This window comes from Cydia amplana, chromosome 2, assembly GCF_948474715.1.
Source record: "Cydia amplana chromosome 2, ilCydAmpl1.1, whole genome shotgun sequence".
Taxonomy (NCBI): domain Eukaryota; kingdom Metazoa; phylum Arthropoda; class Insecta; order Lepidoptera; family Tortricidae; genus Cydia; species Cydia amplana.
Window position 1 is genome coordinate 23942922 of NC_086070.1, and position 16993 is coordinate 23959914.

At 41.4% G+C, this 16993-nt stretch overlaps 2 protein-coding genes across 2 annotated transcripts in view; one reads left to right on the forward strand and one right to left on the reverse strand.

Annotated features, from left to right (window-relative positions):
* The first annotated feature begins 1084 nt into the window (after positions 1 to 1084).
* LOC134660831 (UBX domain-containing protein 6) lies at positions 1085 to 10907 on the forward strand. Its single transcript, XM_063516663.1, has 10 exons — positions 1085 to 1224; positions 1539 to 1612; positions 2914 to 3243; positions 3467 to 3606; positions 3978 to 4119; positions 4908 to 5002; positions 6117 to 6270; positions 7263 to 7420; positions 9590 to 9719; positions 10601 to 10907. The coding sequence occupies exons 3-10, from the start codon at positions 2995 to 2997 to the stop codon at positions 10871 to 10873; spliced, it is 1341 nt and encodes a 446-aa protein (XP_063372733.1). The 5' UTR covers positions 1085 to 1224; positions 1539 to 1612; positions 2914 to 2994; the 3' UTR covers positions 10874 to 10907.
* Positions 10908 to 13956: 3049 nt separating this feature from the next.
* LOC134660804 (structural maintenance of chromosomes protein 4) overlaps positions 13957 to 16993 on the reverse strand; it is a 57814-nt gene continuing 54777 nt past the window's right edge. The window contains exon 24 of the mRNA XM_063516605.1: positions 13957 to 14140. Within this exon, the coding sequence (XP_063372675.1) occupies positions 13976 to 14140 (165 nt within the window). The 3' untranslated portion in view covers positions 13957 to 13975. The remainder of the gene's footprint in view (positions 14141 to 16993) is intronic.

Genomic DNA, 16993 nt, shown 5'->3' on the forward strand with positions numbered 1-16993 from the left:
TTGTTTTCTAATGGAAGAAATTTCTCTCCCGCACGTTTTTTTTTTCAATAAATAACTATATACACTATTTACAACTTTTTAGGGTTCCGTAGCCAAATGGCAAAAAACGGAACCCTTATAGATTCGTCATGTCTGTCTGTCCGTCTGTCTGTCCGTCTGTCTGTCCGTCCGTATGTCACAGCCACTTTTCTCCGAAACTATAAGAACTATACTGTTGAAACTTGGTAACTAGATGTATTCTGTGAACCGCATTAAGATTTTCACACAAAAATAGAAAAAAAAACAATAAATTTTTGGGGTTCCCCATACTTCGAACTGAAACTCAAAAATTTTTTTTTCATCAAACCCATACGTGTGGGGTATCTATGGATAGGTCTTCAAAAATGATATTGAGGTTTCTAATATCATTTTTTTCTAAACTGAATAGTTTGCGCGAGAGACACTTCCAAAGTGGTAAAATGTGTGTCCCCCCCCCCCGTAACTTCTAAAATAAGAGAATGATAAAACTAAAAAAAATATATGATGTACATTACCATGTAAACTTCCACCGAAAATTGGTTTGAACGAGATCTAGTAAGTAGTTTTTTTTTTATACGTCATAAATCGCCTAAATACGGAACCCTTCATGGGCGAGTCCGACTCGCACTTGGCCGCTTTTCTTAGATGGATTTGAAAGGGACGACACTACAGTATTGCCACTTTTTAATTTCTACTCTTTTTTGCCAGACAAATTATGCGCAAGTTCATTGCTCCGTGTGCAATAATCATACTTTTTTCGTATGGTAGCACAGCCATTGAGTTGTCAAAGAAAACTGTCATAATGTCATTTGTCAGTTCGGTTTTGTAGTGCAAATGCTTTTTATTTTCAATATTAACCGATCTGAAATACATAAATTACATGTGTGATGTCTGTATTCGACACCGCAGCTTTTAATTCAACCCTGTACGAGGCCTTGTATCTTCAAATCGGGGACACTTTCGCTCTAGCAAAGGACTTTTTCGGATCATGCGTGTCATCCTTACAAATTGAGGATTTTTCCAAATCAGTTGTGAATTTCACTGAACTATCTTGGTACGAAGAGATAGCCGGCGTATTTTACTTCAACGAATTCCAATTTCTGCTACTGAAGACCTTCGTTCTCATTTTATTGGTTACTTTGTTATTGATTGTTATTTCTTGGCGTGTTTACGGCAAACGGATTTCTGAGCGGTTTATGAAACCAGGTGAGTCAATTTTTGTCAATATTTGCATACACTCGCAATGACCTTGGATGTGTAGTCTTTGCGCACCAGTTGCATTCTAATGTATACGCGCATAAAGTAGACGAATAAGACATACAAATTGTTTTTTTTTTATTCGTTATTCCCATCTCGCCTATGTCTCCTAGTGCCTATTAAGTTGCTAATTATAATATTTATAATAATTGAGACCATATGATTGCTTTTTAATGTATTTGCATCATTGTTGCTGGAAAACATCACGCTTATTTATTCTTAATTATATTATTGAGGTTATTTATAAGATTACTTCAACATAGGCATGGAATCTTAGACTGCATGAAGGTAGAGGTCCCAATCCCCGTCAGCATAATACCAACATTAGCAATCCAAGGTAGGTTAGGTTTGAGATAAAAAGAGTATTCTTTTGTAACCCTTTAAAGTCAACTGTGTGATGTATACTTGTGATGCTTCTAAAGCCCCGTCTCCATATCGTGCGGCAAACCATCGAACATTGGCTCGCGCGGCAGCCGCGCGCAATGGTTACCATGCTGCCGGGCGACTCGATGCGCCCGGTATCCATTGCGCGCGTCTGCAGCGCGAGCCAATGTTCGATGGTTTGCCGCGCGATATGGAGACGGGGCTTAGGAAAAAGGTACCTAGTTCTCTTGCAACCCAGATACCTATAAAAAGTCTTCTGTTGTATTAAAGTTTGAATCTTTACTATGATAAATCAAAATTGTATTTGTCTTGGGTGTTGGAAAATATTTATTTGTGGGTGATTAGAGGATATAGTTGGTTGTCAATGAAGTTTTACTTATTTATGTGGCATTTATTTGTGTGATGAGCACAGATATTTGTTCCTGAGTCATGGTTGTTTTCTATGCATTTAAGTATTTGTATATTATATCTATCGTTGTCTGGGTACCCACAACACAAGCCTTCTTGAGCTTACCGTGGGGCTTAGTAAATTTGTGTAAAAATGTCCATTAAAATTTATTTATTTACTTAATTCTATGTCATTATACAGTAGTACAACAGATAAAGAGAAGTTATTTATCTAACTATAGAAAAATAATCCAAAATTGCCTCAGCCTACAATATGTTTTAAATTTATAATGTCACATTTCATTACCACAATTACTACTTCTTTGGATTATTTACATTTTGTATGTAATAATTATAGTCTTAATTTAAACCAAGCCGTTATTAAGTTATGATGAAGAATAAAATAATTAAAATCTAAAACAAACTACCTAATGTTGACATTGCATTTGTGCAAAACTGAATAATAGCTTTAAAAATGTCGTGAGGCATTTAATAAAACTAAATTAAATGACTATTACTTTTTACCTTTCATTGCTATAGTCTTTACTACAGTAGGATAATTCGCCAGTAACTGGCCACTGTTATTAATTGGCCACCAAATGAATTCTATTCACCTATAAACGGTATTCATTTTAGTATAAAGTTTCAATAACTGGCCAGCCTTCAATAACTAGCCACCTACTGAAATGAATTCTGTTTATAGGTGAATAGAATTCATTTTTAGTTTAGGGAGGCCAGTTACTAACGTGGCCAGTTACTGGCAAATTACTCTATGTATACAATAAAAAAAAAGTTTTAAAATTGTTTGTAATCAAACAAAACAACATCATGCTATCTCAGATAACTTATCTTAACCTAATCTTTCAGCCACATTGGATACAATAGAACAGCTTAAAGAAAGTGTTTCAAAGCTAAAACTGCCTAAAGAGCACACACCGAGAATATAAAATGGCGGACAAGATTATAAATTTTTTTAAGAAGAAAAAGTCAGATGTTCAGTTTAAGCGGGCAGGGCCTGGGCACAAGCTTAGTGAGGCAACGTTGGGTAGTCAGAGCTCGGCGTCGGTGAAGAATGAGCCGGTGGTTAGGAGGACCGGTTTGTCGGAAGAGAGTAAGACTGCCGCTGAAGCAGCGCTGGCAAGGATGCAGAAAAAGAGCACTAACCCTGGATTCAACACATCTTATGCTGCTATACAGGTATATTGAACTTAAATGAAAAAATTATAATGAGGGTGTTGTTATTCAAACTTGAAAAAAATAAAGTTTGAAATAGACATGTAGAACTGGGCCTTCTTTGGTGCAGGTAACTTATTGCAGTTTAAGTGTGTAATTTTATAAGTAATTTCCTTTTAAAGCGTTAAATTCATATTTTTGGATAGCACTGTAAATTTTCTAGTAACAATTAATGTCTGTGTATTAGGCGCAAGTTAAGAAGGAACTTGAAAACGAGAAGGCGACAACTTCTAAGCAGCCAGAACTGAAACCAGACAGCGACGCTCAAAAAGACAACACAGAGCTGTTGTTACCTAAGAATATGGCTACAAATGGTGTGTTTTTCAAGTAAGTATTTTGAGTTTTACCATTACTTACGAGTACATACCTACTTGCAGTCTTTTGAGACCTAGACGTAGATACGGCAGGGTAGCATCATCTCACTCTAACAGGTGGTTGACCCAGTCTTGCATGATTAAAGCTCTTATGTAACATTCGGACATATTCAAAAGTGGAACTTTTAAATATACTTGGTCAACCAGATCTTGACAGTTGAAAAAGGCGGCAAATTTGAAAAATGTAGGCGCGAAGGGATATCGTCCCATAGAAAATTTGAATTTCGCGCCTTTTTTTACTGACAAGATTTGGTTGACCAGCTATACCTTACTTTTGGTATGTAGGCATTTTGTTTTTTGATCTAAAATTTCGTTAATTTTCAGATGTCCAATGATTAACGATGAGGTTTTAACTAAACAAGAATGGAAAGCGAAAATAAAAACGTTTTTGTATGAACAGCTAGAGGAAGAGAGAGGGCTGACAGCCTGTCTCATAATACAGTCCTGCAATGATAACAGGGAAAAGGTAAATGTTGTTTTACACTTTTAAAGCCTAGTTATTGTCTCAGACCTAAATTATTATTGAAGTCGCAAGTTCACAAGAAAGTAAAAATCTTAGTGAAAATGGCCCAGAAATCCCAGAATGGCCTATTATATATTATACGAACTTTTTGTAAATACCATGTACAGTCAATGAATTTGATTTCCTACCTATTTTGTACTTTGTCACAGTGACAATAGTATGAGGTCTCTAGCGACTTTCATATTAATTGTTAATGTGACAAGGTACGAAATGAGTCGGAAATTAAATTATTTGACTGTACTGTGATTAAAATTAACTAGTTATATGCGAACTTGACCCTTAAAGCCTGCGTTGAAACGTCAAAATCAAAGGCACATAAAACAAGAAAACATAGTATTTAGTATGTGTTGAAAATGTATAAGTTCAAATTCTTCCTAAGTAATTAAATTTCATTAGTTTTGTTTTGTATCTTACGGCGGATATCAGGCGGCCTAGCCAAGGTGACTATCGCTACTATCACTTCGCCATAGAATCGCTTTGTGTCTCTACCACTCTTCCATATTAGTGTGACAGTGACAGTTTCGCGTTAGCGATTGGCATGTTGTCTACGGGACCAGGTATTTCCTACTAAAGTGTCATTCAATAGAACTTGCTAACTATGTAAACAAACCGCCATACTAAAATTGACACTGAATGTCAATTTACTAGTAACTTTTGTTTACATAGTTAGCAAGTTCTATTGAATGACACTTTACTTACTATTTTTAGTAATGTTTATATTTTTATTCCAGGTTAACACCTGCGTGGAAACGCTGTGCAAGTACCTAGAAAACATAGTCACTTATCCAGAGGAGGAGAAGTACCAAAAGATCAGGATGTCCAATAGGCAAGCTTTTAACTTTTTATTTGTTAACTTTAGGTACTTGCCAGGATATTAGGAAAATATTATAGGTTAGTAAATAACCGTTAGAAATTCATTTGTTTTATGTCAGATATGCGATCTGTGTGAAAACATTACTACCATATACAAAAGTTTTTTTTCGAAAGTTTTAGTCCAATCGTGTTTGAGAAATCAATAACTTAAACAAAGCAAAATACGACCTACAGTCAGCTGCAGAAAAAATGGACTCCACCTGTATAGATATTTGTATGCAAAGGTGCTAAGCGAATAGTATTGCTGACTGTACAAGTAAGTCACGTGAACATACAATAAAATGCTGACGAATTGGGAGTATTAGTGCAATGTGTTGCCGCCAGAGTGCAGCACTAGCGACTTTAGTATACCATAGAGTAACTTATAAATAAATACTGTACCTTAAACTGTTTTTAGGGTTCCGTACCCAAAGGGTAAAAACGGGACCCTATTACTAAGACTCCGCTGTCCGTCCGTCCGTCCGTCTGTCACCAGGCTGTATCTCACGAACCGTGATAGCTAGACAGTTGAAATTTTCACAGATGATGTATTTCTGTTGCCGCTATAACAACAAATACTAAAAACAGAATAAAATAAAGATTTAAGTGGGGCTCCCATACAACAAACGTGATTTTTGACCGAAGTTAAGCAACGTCGGGCATGGTCAGTACTTGGATGGGTGACCGTTTTTTTGCTTGTTTTTTTTGCTTGTTTTGCTCTATTTTTTGTTGATGGTGCGGAACCCTCCGTGCGCGAGTCCGACTCGCACTTGGCCGGTTTTTTTTGACATGTTTTCACAGACAATTAAATATGACATTGATGCACCAAGGCGGTTTGTTTACAAAGGGTCTACCGGGAAACGCGAAATCGAAACTCTGCTATCTGCCTCTTTATCGCTCGAATATGCAAGAGTGATAGAGAGGTTAGATAACAAAATTTTGACTCTCGTTTGCGGTAGACCCTTAGATTGTGACTTATTGTGGGAGTGGCGCCCCCCCCCCTCCCACGCAGAGATATTGCATATTCCCTATTGAGAACCTATTCTATTTCAAAGTCATTTAATAACGGTTGTCATTTCTTCTTGCAGAGCGTTCACAGACCGCGTACAACCTATAGAGGGCTCCATGGACCTGCTGATGGCAGCCGGGTTTACTCAGCAGACGCTGCCCAACCCGGAGGGTCAGGTTGAAGAGTACTTGGTGTTCGACAAGGACAACGTGCCGAGCGTCGAGAGTTTGATTGTAAGATTACCAAAGAGAATTTGAAATAGAGGCGGATTGTCAAAGTAAACTATGTAGCCCCAGTACATTTACTGCCATCTTTCGACAAAAGATTAAAACTGTTAGAACGCGTTTTGACATTGACCCTTATTCTTTAACTGATATGTGTTAATTTGTTAAATATTGAAATTAACGCCATCTACCCGAGAGTAGGCCAAAGGCAATCTTGCAAGGTGCAATCTTTTCGAGCAACGGCGCCATAGCTTTTGGCATACACTCGGATAGATGGCATTGACGATAATTTCAATATTTAACAAATTAACACGTATCAGTGAAAGAATGGGTCAATGTCAAATGGCGTTCTAACAGTTTTAATCTTTTGTTTTGTCAATAGATGGCAGTAAATGTACTGGGACTACATAATTTACCATGACAGTAACTCTCTATTCACTCTATTCTCTTTGACAATACTATACTTATTACTAGAGATTCCACAAGTCAAATCTAAGAAAATAAGATCGTGACAGCTGAAGTAGATGCGCTGTAAGGTGTTTGCGATAACTGATTTGACAAACGAAAACTTTTTTAATACCACGTCGATGGCAAACAAGCATACGGCCCGCCTGATGGTAAGCAGTCACCGTAGCCTAGCTATTAGCACCAAACCTGCGTAGTTGGCCTATGTTACCGCATAATATACTGTTGCCGTGCGGGGTCGTAATAAATAGACCAAATTGGGAATATATATTTGTATGCAAAAACACAAACGCACCCTCACACCTTTACTGTTTACTTCCATCTCGAGTCCATCATGAGTAAAAAAACCGAGATTGTGAAATAGCTTATGTACAGTCGAAAGTATTAATTAATGACCCATTTTGTACCTTGTCACAGTGACATTAGTATGAGGTCTCTAGCGACTTTCATATTGATTGTCACTGTGACAAGGTACGAAATTGGTCATAAGTCATAAATTAATACTTTCGACCGTACTTATGTTTTTTTTATTTCAGACCCTAATAGAAGCGCTCCGTTCAGCCGAGCCAATACCTCTGGAACTAGACCGCGGTCTGCAAGTGCTTCTGCCATCGCAGGCCGTCTCCAAGGTGCAGCTCCCGCCATCTTTCTACGCGCTCAAGCCTGAAGACATCAAGCGAGAACAACAACTGAGGTAAAAGTCGGAAGATGGCGCTGACCCGAACGCGGCGATTCCTACATCGCGCTAACGAGATTTTTATTGCGTTAGTATATAAGGGTAGGAGAATCAATTCGTAATTAAGCTTTTTAGTGATATGTATACACATGGCATATGAAAGGTTGAAAGGTGCAGATTCGGATAGTATAGCCGATACCTATAGAACTAGACCGAGGACTACAAGTGCTGCTGCCATCGCAGGCCGTCTCCAAGGTGCAGCTCCCGCCTTCCTTCTACGCGCTCAAGCCCGAGGACATCAAGCGAGAACAGCAACTGAGGTAAAAGTCGGGAGATGGCGCTGACGCGAACGCGGCGATTTCTGCATCGCGCTAACGAGATTTTTATTGCGTTAGTATATAAGGGTTGGAGAATCAATTCGTAATTAAGCTTTTTAGTGACTGCTGTTCTCTCGTAGTAGTACAGATTCGGATAGTATTAGCCACTGGTATTAGCCGATACCTATAGAACTAGACCACAAGTCCTGGCAGTCCTGCTGGCTGCTGCCATCGCAGGCCGTCTCCAAGGTGCAGCTCCCGCCATCCTTCTACGCGCTCAGGCCTGAGGACATCAAGCGAGAACAGCATAGCGATGTGACGAGTCCACTTTTTTTCAATTCGAATCATTCGAATTGATTCGGCCGCTGATTCGAATTCAAAATCGAGTTAACTCGACTCGACGATTCGCGTGGTTTGCGACAAGGTCACAGGCACAGGCGCGGAGCGAGTTGAGACGGCGAGTTACGCGGCAGTTGTTGTAAAAAGAACCTTCATGGCACGGAATTAAGGTTTATTTTTGAATGGCCATACTAGCAGTGAACTCGAGTTGGGATACTTGGGATGGCGAATCAAGCGGCAGTTGTTGTAAAAAGAACCTTCGGGTCACGGAATTAAGGTTTCTTTTTGAATGGTCATAGTACCAACTCGAGTTGAGACGGCGAATCGAGCGGCAGTTGTTGTAAAAAGAGCCTTCGGGCTACGGTATTAAGGTTTATTTTTGAATGGCCTTAGTAGCAGTGTGATAGCGTTGACTCGGCTCGGCGAGTTGGCGAATTGGTGATTCATTCGCCGAGTTAGCTAGTGGTCGAGTTGATTCGAATTGCCAATAGTCTTGATTCGAATTAACTCATCTGTAGGCTGATTCGAATCAGATAACTCGACTCGCCCATCGCTATACACATGGCATATGAAAGGTTGAAAGGTGCAGATTCGGATAGTATAGCCGATACCTATAGAACTAGACCGAGGATTGCAAGTGCTGCTGCCATCGCAGGCCGTCACCAAGGTGCAGCTCCCGCCTTCCTTCTACGCGCTCAAGCCTGAGGACATCAAGCGAGAACAGCAACTGAGGTACGAGAAGTTTACTGAATACGACGGTAGATGGCGCTGAACCGCATGCGACGATTTCTGCATCGCGCTAACGAGATTTTCATTGCGTTAGTATATATAAGGGTTGGAGAGGTACTTATAAAAATATAGGCTTTTTGTGACTATGCTGGTTCACTAGATTTGTTTACATGTAACGTAGATAATGTAGAGGAGAGTGGTTTTAGTAACGGCAGATTTGATTGTTTGTTTAGGTAGATCAAGGTATATTGTGTCACAAGGGAGCAAAATAACATATTTACGGCGAGGGCGTACATTGAATCCTGAACGAAGCGAAGGATTCTAAAATAGAATCCCGCGCGTTGTGAGGGATTCGAGTGTTAACGCCCAAGGTGGAAATAATTTTGCTACCATGTGACACATACTGCTTTTCACATCACCAATGAGGAAATCATTTTCAGTTTATATTTCATTTTCATTATGAAACAAAAATAGTGTCCTAGAACAGAAAAGTGGCACCTTGATCCTAGCAGGGAAGAAAAAGCCCTTTTTCGAATAGGTGATGTGAAAACTATAGTCCGTCAAGCTGGATGTGTCAGTAGCAAAGTAAAGCAAACTAAAGTATGGTATCCCTAGGAAACGGACCAAAAGCAGCAATGTACATCGAACAACGATGAAATGTAAACAACAGTTCCACAAATAAGATATAAATGCCACGCGATTTCCGAACAATTCAAACGTAGTGTTGATAACCCGCGATTTTCCAAATTTACCGCCTTTTTCTACTGACAAGATTTGCTTGACCCAGTATACGTTGTTACAGAACCGATGCCATAGAGAAGATGCAGATGCTGCGCACGAAGGCGATGCGCGAGAGAGACGAGCTGCGCGAAATGCGCAAGTACAAGTTCGCCATCATACGGGTTCGGTTCCCCGACGGGATACTTTTGCAGGTGACCCTTTACTATACAGGGTGGAAACAATTCATGGGCGCTGGAAGGAAAGTGCCTTAAAACCTTAGGTTAGCTCATTTTACTTAAAGGAAACATTATTTTATTTTTACCAACAAACATAACCGCATTCAAAGATTTTTAGGGTTCCGTACCTCAAAAGGAAAAAACGGAACTCCTATAGGATCACTCGTGCGTCTGTCTGTCTGTCCGACCATTCCACCCCTCCCCCCTTTATCTCCGAAACTACTGGGTCTAAAATTTTGAAAAAAATACACAAGATAGTTAATAACCTATAGATGACAGGAAAACACACATGTTTTGCACTCCTTTAAACAAGCTTAAACGTCAGCTTCACAAAAATAGTAGTTAAGTAAGTAGTACAGTAATTAAACTTAGTTGGTAATACATTTAAATTTGCATGCAGTGTTTACCTAAATTTTATTATACACTAAGCTCTTAGTTATTAAGTATTTAATAAATTTATGTATGCGTCTGTGTAACAGTCTAACAGTTACTGGTAAACCAATAAAATAAAAATAAAAAACCTATTAGAAATGTGCACTCAAGCGTGAGTCGGACTTAATGTACGCGTGAGTCCGACTCGCACTTGGCCGGTTTTTTTAATTCGCTTAATCTCGCCTGGGAATCGAAGCGAGTAAAAAAAAATTATGCAGTTTTGTTTCTTTTTAAACAAAAAAGAATGTTTCCTTTAAGTAAATTGAGCTAACTTAAGATTTTAGGTAATATTCCTCCAGGGCCCATAATTATTTTTCACGCAGTATATTAAGATTTTTCGTAGTGCAATATTCAACTTTGACTCTTTGAGACATGAAATCGTGATTTCTCTTTGCAAACGCATGCTTATTAATTTTCTCTTTCAGGGCACATTTTCCGTCTACGAGCACTACAGCGAAATCCACGACTTCGTCCAACAAAACCTAGAGTACGACCTGCCTTTCATCCTCAACACGCCTACCGGCCATAAATTGACCCTAGAAGAGGACGCGACTAAGACCCTTATCGACCTTCGGCTGGTACCGGCTACAGTGCTCACTTTCGCGTGGCACGTGTCCGTGATCGATCAGATCAATAGCAGTCCCAATAAGGATGTGTTTCTGAAGCCAGAAGTTATGGTTCTTGTTAATGAGATTTAGGATTGTGATAGCAATGAATGATGGATGACGCTTAGGTACATTCAGCAGAAGGGTTGATCAGGCGAGTTATTATAGTTTTATTTGAAGGCACAGAATAAATAATACTAATATGGGTCATACTGAAAGTTTCTGGATTCTGATATATGTGAAAACTTATTTTTTCTAAGTGGCCAGTCCAGGAACTTTCAGTATGACCTAAGTACTAGGTACGGTCAGCCAAGAAAGTGGTCTACCACTTTTCGACTCTATCAATCAGATGATAGAGTCGAAAAGTGGTAGACCACTTTCTTGGCTGACTATACAGAAGATTCACTCTCTAACAAATCGCGTCTATTACGACAGATATGACCGCTAGGTGGCGCAAGCGCGAGCAGGCGTCCGTTCCGTAGCGGTGCGCGGCAACTACTATGGCTAGACACCAAAATTTGTGTGGGTCGCATGTACTTGTAGCGACGCGACGAAATCGCGGAGTGAGCCACGCCTGTTGAAGGTTAAAATCTGAGAGTGTCATTTTATATAATAATAATACCTCGCCTGCTCAAATACTTCTTCTGTTTTCATTTACAGATTAACTGTCTGTCTAAGCCTCTATTTGTTTGCCTTAATCGGTCGGCGACAAGAAAATAATACAGACTTCCAAAAACACTTAAAAATAAAATATATCACAATAAGTCCTTTGGCGTGGTGCCGCAAGTACGTACAGAAAGAAAGGACACTTCCTACAAAACCGAAGTTTGACAGCGATTCAGGATCGAATCATGACATCCCTTATGATAATTTCTAACTTAACTTTCTTGTGTATGGTACCTACTATCCCTTTCGGCTATTTAGGGTTGTCAAAATTCAAGTCATATTATCTGTGGTCGTCCACGCAAAGGGACGTCAAGTTGTGTCAACCCTAATAATTGCTCGCAGCAATGCTGAGCCGAACGGAGCCGAGTTTGCCCGAAGTCAGGAGTGTCTCCCCACTGATGATGACGAGAAACACGCCTGAGTATAGAAATTCAGTCTCTATTATTTCCTTGTCCCCGCCGTTACTTATTTTTACGTGAAATGCGTTTTAAGTATCAAAATGTAAAGGTGTATCCACCGTAAACTATGCAGCACCGGCCTTTATGGCAGATTTGTGTATGTAAAAGCATTTTCCGACATTTTTCCTTCCACTAGATTACGTTATTTAATTGTTATTAAATTATTGCACCTCATTGCACTTTTTATCTCTGTAATAGGGTGGATCAACTATTTCTTGTTCTTCTGTCCGGTCAGCCAAGAGACAATAGTACCATAGTTTGTTAGAAGACATTTTACACCATTGCACCTTCTTCTGACACGCTTGGTAGACGACCCTCAATGGAAACGGTTTATAAGGATCAGAAAAAAGCATGTGGTGAATTTAAATGCCTAAAAATCAGGTTTTAAAGAGTGACCCAGGAGAACGTAACCTTGGCAACGAGTGACAAGAAAAAGTTGATTCACCCAATAATACGAGTTGTCCTAATTTGTAATGTTTCGTATTTTTTTATTTAAAGTTTTTGTTATTATTATTAGTACAGGTAGTATTCAAAGCCGGTGATTTGCAGTGAACGCACTGAAAGCTTAACCTTTTGGACGCCAATGACCGATATATCCGCACCACAGGTTCAACGCCAAAGACCGATTAATCGGTCACAGACCACAGAGCAATATCGACCTACGTGCATATACATAAAGTTCAATGATGTGGCGTATGAGTGACAGCTTTTGTATTTGACACGGCGTGGAAAAGGTTAACTTCCAAGATATACAATACTTTACTGTCCCTCGATGGACCTTATCGCTTCGCAATAAGGTATAAAATAATTGTATAACACATATGACTGGATATTTACATTTGCATAGCAGCCGTTATCGTATGGTATTTTGTATATCGAGTTGTAAATTGGTCGAATAAATATTTAAAACAACGTTATAATGTATTATCATTTTATTATAAAACAATCAATTACATCAACATCTTAAAAAGATAAGTATGACAATAAGCACAAGAAAGATCCTTAGGCCTTTCCTACTATATTTCAATTAATCAAAACTAAACGAAAGTCACCCAAACATGAGTAACGAACTATACTGTATTTACTGGGGTATCGATAACTCTAGCTAGACGAATGGTCTTAACCCTTCATGAACAAACAACTTAAAAATCCTTCAAATATATTTCATCGTATGCTGTCCAAACACATTTGAAGCAAATAGAATACGAGAAAACAACAACCTCACTATTACATACTAAGAAGACCGATTTTAAAAGAGGTGGCAAATGTTAAAAAAGTTAAGCTTTGGATTCCTCCGAAAACGGTGCCGTCATATGACGGCCGTCATATAGCGGCCGCAAAAGACGGCCGCCTTTACGGTGGCGACATGTGGAAAGTACCACGGCGTCATAACACACCGTCATCCACCAAGGTCAAAGCGGCAAATTTGAAAAATGTAGGCGCGATGGGATAACGTCCCATAGAAAATTTGAATTTCGCGCCTTTTCCTACTGACAAGATTTGCTTGATCATCTATAATTTACTTGGAGGATGAAATATCATCAGAAGAGGAAAATAATCGTAGTACGGAATCATTTATTCAAATCTCGTGTCATTTATTCAAAATGGCGTCACCGCTATCTAATAAAACGTTCACGAAACTATCGACACCGTCATGACGGCCGTCATCTTACGTTACGTTGACAATCAACGTAACGTAACGCCGTCTAGGAAACCGCGCCATCTTGTTTACATAGACAACGTTCTAGTGACGTCAGTCAACGCTATATAGCGGCCGTAATATGACGGCACCGTTTTCGGAGGAATCCAAAGCTTTACTCCACCTGAATTAATTGCGCAAACCTTAAAGCAGATGGCGCTTTGGAGTTTTAAAATTAAATACTCCATTGGATATACCAAATCCAAACAGAATCTGGTTTACTTGTTTTGACCACTCAATACGTCAACTGACGCAGCTGCTTCAGCCCAATATCAACCTTCGTGCATTCCGACAAGGTTCACGATGACGCGCCGTACACAACAGGCATTCAAAGGGTACCCTCCCTCCCTCTTTGTCACATCAGTGTGTATCTTACGAGACGGCAATATCCCCCTGCGGCTTTTCGGGCAGCTTGTTCTCGATGGTGAGCGACTTGGTGCAGTCCTCCGTCTTGTAGATGCCGACCAGCCGGTTGGACACCTCGAACATGTTGTAGCGGAGCGAGATGATGATGAACTGCGCGTTTTTGGTGCGCTCCTGGAAAACAAAACTGTTAAAATATAACAGAAAAACCGGCCAAGTGCGAGTCGGACTCGCGCACGGAGGGTTCCGCACCATCAACAAAAAATAGAGCAAAACAAGCAAAAAAAACGGTCACCCATCCAAGTACTGACCCCGCCCGACGTTGCTTAACTTCGGTCAAAAATCACGTTTGTTGTATGGGAGCCCCACTTAAATCTTTATTTTATTCTGTTTTTAGTATTTGTTGTTATAGCGGCAACAGAAATACATCATCTGTGAAAATTTCAACTGTCTAGCTATCACGGTTCGTGAGATGTATCTCAGGCTGTAGCCTGGTGACAGACGGACGGACGGACAGCGGAGTCTTAGTAATAGGGTCCCGTTTTTACCCTTTGGGTACGGAACCCTAAAAATTGGATAGGCTGTATCAGGAACACAGCCGCAATGGGGTTTACGTGAAACGTGGCGTGGAAAAATATTGCACGGCCGCTTAGGGGCCGCGAGATCAGTACTCAAACATGGAACAATAGTAGGTATCTTATCTTGTAGTATTGAGTATCTTAACACATTAATTGCCACCCAGCCAAACAAGACATCCGCACCAGGCCATAAAAATTTCGTCATATAAAGCTACAGTACCACGATTCCGACTTGATTCCGACTATCGGGTTGTCCGGCCTGGGAACGAAATCATAAAATACCCGATAGTCGGGTTTTCGGCACTGAATGTGTTAAAGTGTGTAGGGCGTCACAGGCGCTCTGTTAGTGTGACTTCAATGTAAGCGCGCGCTTATCCTACAGTGCGCATGTCAGAGCGCGCAAAGCTTACAGTGTAAAAGGTGCCGCAGGCATAGAGAAAAAAATACATAGAGTGCTCACTCCATACATCAGTTTTAGTACCAAAAAGACTATTAGCATCTAGCATCGAGTAGCGGAACTATCAGTACTGCTACTTGACAATAGATGTAGCACCGACCGGAAAGTCTTATGCTGGTGAGATAAGACTTTCCGGTCGGTGCTACATCTATTGTCAAGTAGCAGTACTGATAGTTCCGCTACTCGATGCTAGATGTAGACACTGAAATTAATAGTCTAAACTGATGTATGGAGTGAGCACTCTTGTCTTACTATATTTCTCTATGCCGCAGGCAACCCGTATATTAGAGCAGGATTCGCGCGCTCTGAATGTCTTGCTTGGCCCGATCCTACAGTGTAAAGGGCTCCCTAGACGTTGGAACAGAATTTGTTTGGAGTACGGCACTCGGGGGATACCATATCTGTCTCGCTCGTCACACATATAGACAGCACCCACCTTGATGTAGTCACAAACAAGACATCCTCTAGACTGAGCATAGTAACGCTACCCCCTCTGCCACTTATACTGTAGTTTTACTCCATCTTCGAGTCAATCCCGTGCCGTGATTGGTCCGTGTCTTTGAACGGACCAACCCCGCACCCCCGTATTTTTGGCAGCATCGGTTTCATGAAATAATTGCTCTAAACTCAGTCTAGAGGATTCCTAGTCTATGGATGTAGTTGACAGTTGGTTCTTGAAGTCGAGCGCGGCGTCGATCTCGTCCATGACGTACAGCGGCGTGGGCTTGTAGTGCAGCGCGAACATATAGCACGCGTCGCGCTCCTCACTCTTACTACATCTGTCTCACTCGTCACACACAGACAGCACCCACCTTGATGTAGTTGGCGACGATGGACACGTTCTTGAAGTCGAGCGCGGCGTCGATCTCGTCCATGACGTACAGCGGCGTGGGCTTGTAGTGCAGCGCGAACATATAGCACGCGTCGCGCTCCTCACTCTTACTACATCTGTCTCACTCGTCACACACAGACAGCACCCACCTTGATGTAGTTGGCGACGATGGACACGTTCTTGAAGTCGAGCGCGGCGTCGATCTCGTCCATGACGTACAGCGGCGTGGGCTTGTAGTAGTGCAGCGCGAACATATAGCACGCGTCGCGCTCCTCACTCTTACTACATCTGTCTCGCTCGTCACACACAGACAGCACCCACCTTGATGTAGTTGGCGACGATGGACACGTTCTTGAAGTCGAGCGCGGCGTCGATCTCGTCCATGACGTACAGCGGCGTGGGCTTGTAGTAGTGCAGCGCGAACATATAGCACGCGTCGCGCTCCTCACTCTTACTACATCTGTCTCGCTCGTCACACACAGACAGCACCCACCTTGATGTAGTTGGCGACGATGGACACGTTCTTGAAGTCGAGCGCGGCGTCGATCTCGTCCATGACGTACAGCGGCGTGGGCTTGTAGTGCAGCGCGAACATATAGCACGCGTCGCGCTCCTCACTCTTACTATATCTGTCTCACTCGTCACACACAGACAGCACCCACCTTGATGTAGTTGGCGACGATGGACACGTTCTTGAAGTCGAGCGCGGCGTCGATCTCGTCCATGACGTACAGCGGCGTGGGCTTGTAGTGCAGCGCGAACATATAGCACGCGTCGCGCTCCTCACTCTTACTATATCTGTCTCACTCGTCACACACAGACAGCACCCACCTTGATGTAGTTGGCGACGATGGACACGTTCTTGAAGTCGAGCGCGGCGTCGATCTCGTCCATGACGTACAGCGGCGTGGGCTTGTAGTGCAGCGCGAACATATAGCACGCGTCGCGCTCCTCACTCTTACTATATCTGTCTCACTCGTCACACACAGACAGCACCCACCTTGATGTAGTTGGCGACGATGGACACGTTCTTGAAGTCGAGCGCGGCGTCGATCTCGTCCATGACGTACAGCGGCGTGGGCTTGTAGTGCAGCGCGAACATATAGCACGCGTCGCGCTCCTCTCTCTTACTATATCTGTCTCACTCGTCACACACAGAC

What these genes read in the sequence shown, in the direction of transcription:
- LOC134660831 (XM_063516663.1), top strand. Translation starts at nt 2,995, where the DNA reads ATGGCGGACAAGATTATAAATTTTTTTAAGAAGAAAAAGTCAGATGTT. An exon ending in CATCTTATGCTGCTATACAG is followed by an intron (nt 3,244 to 3,466) that starts GTATATTGAACT and finishes TCTGTGTATTAG; the next exon opens with GCGCAAGTTAAGAAGGAACT. An exon ending in GCAATGATAACAGGGAAAAG is followed by an intron (nt 4,120 to 4,907) that starts GTAAATGTTGTT and finishes TTTTTATTCCAG; the next exon opens with GTTAACACCTGCGTGGAAAC.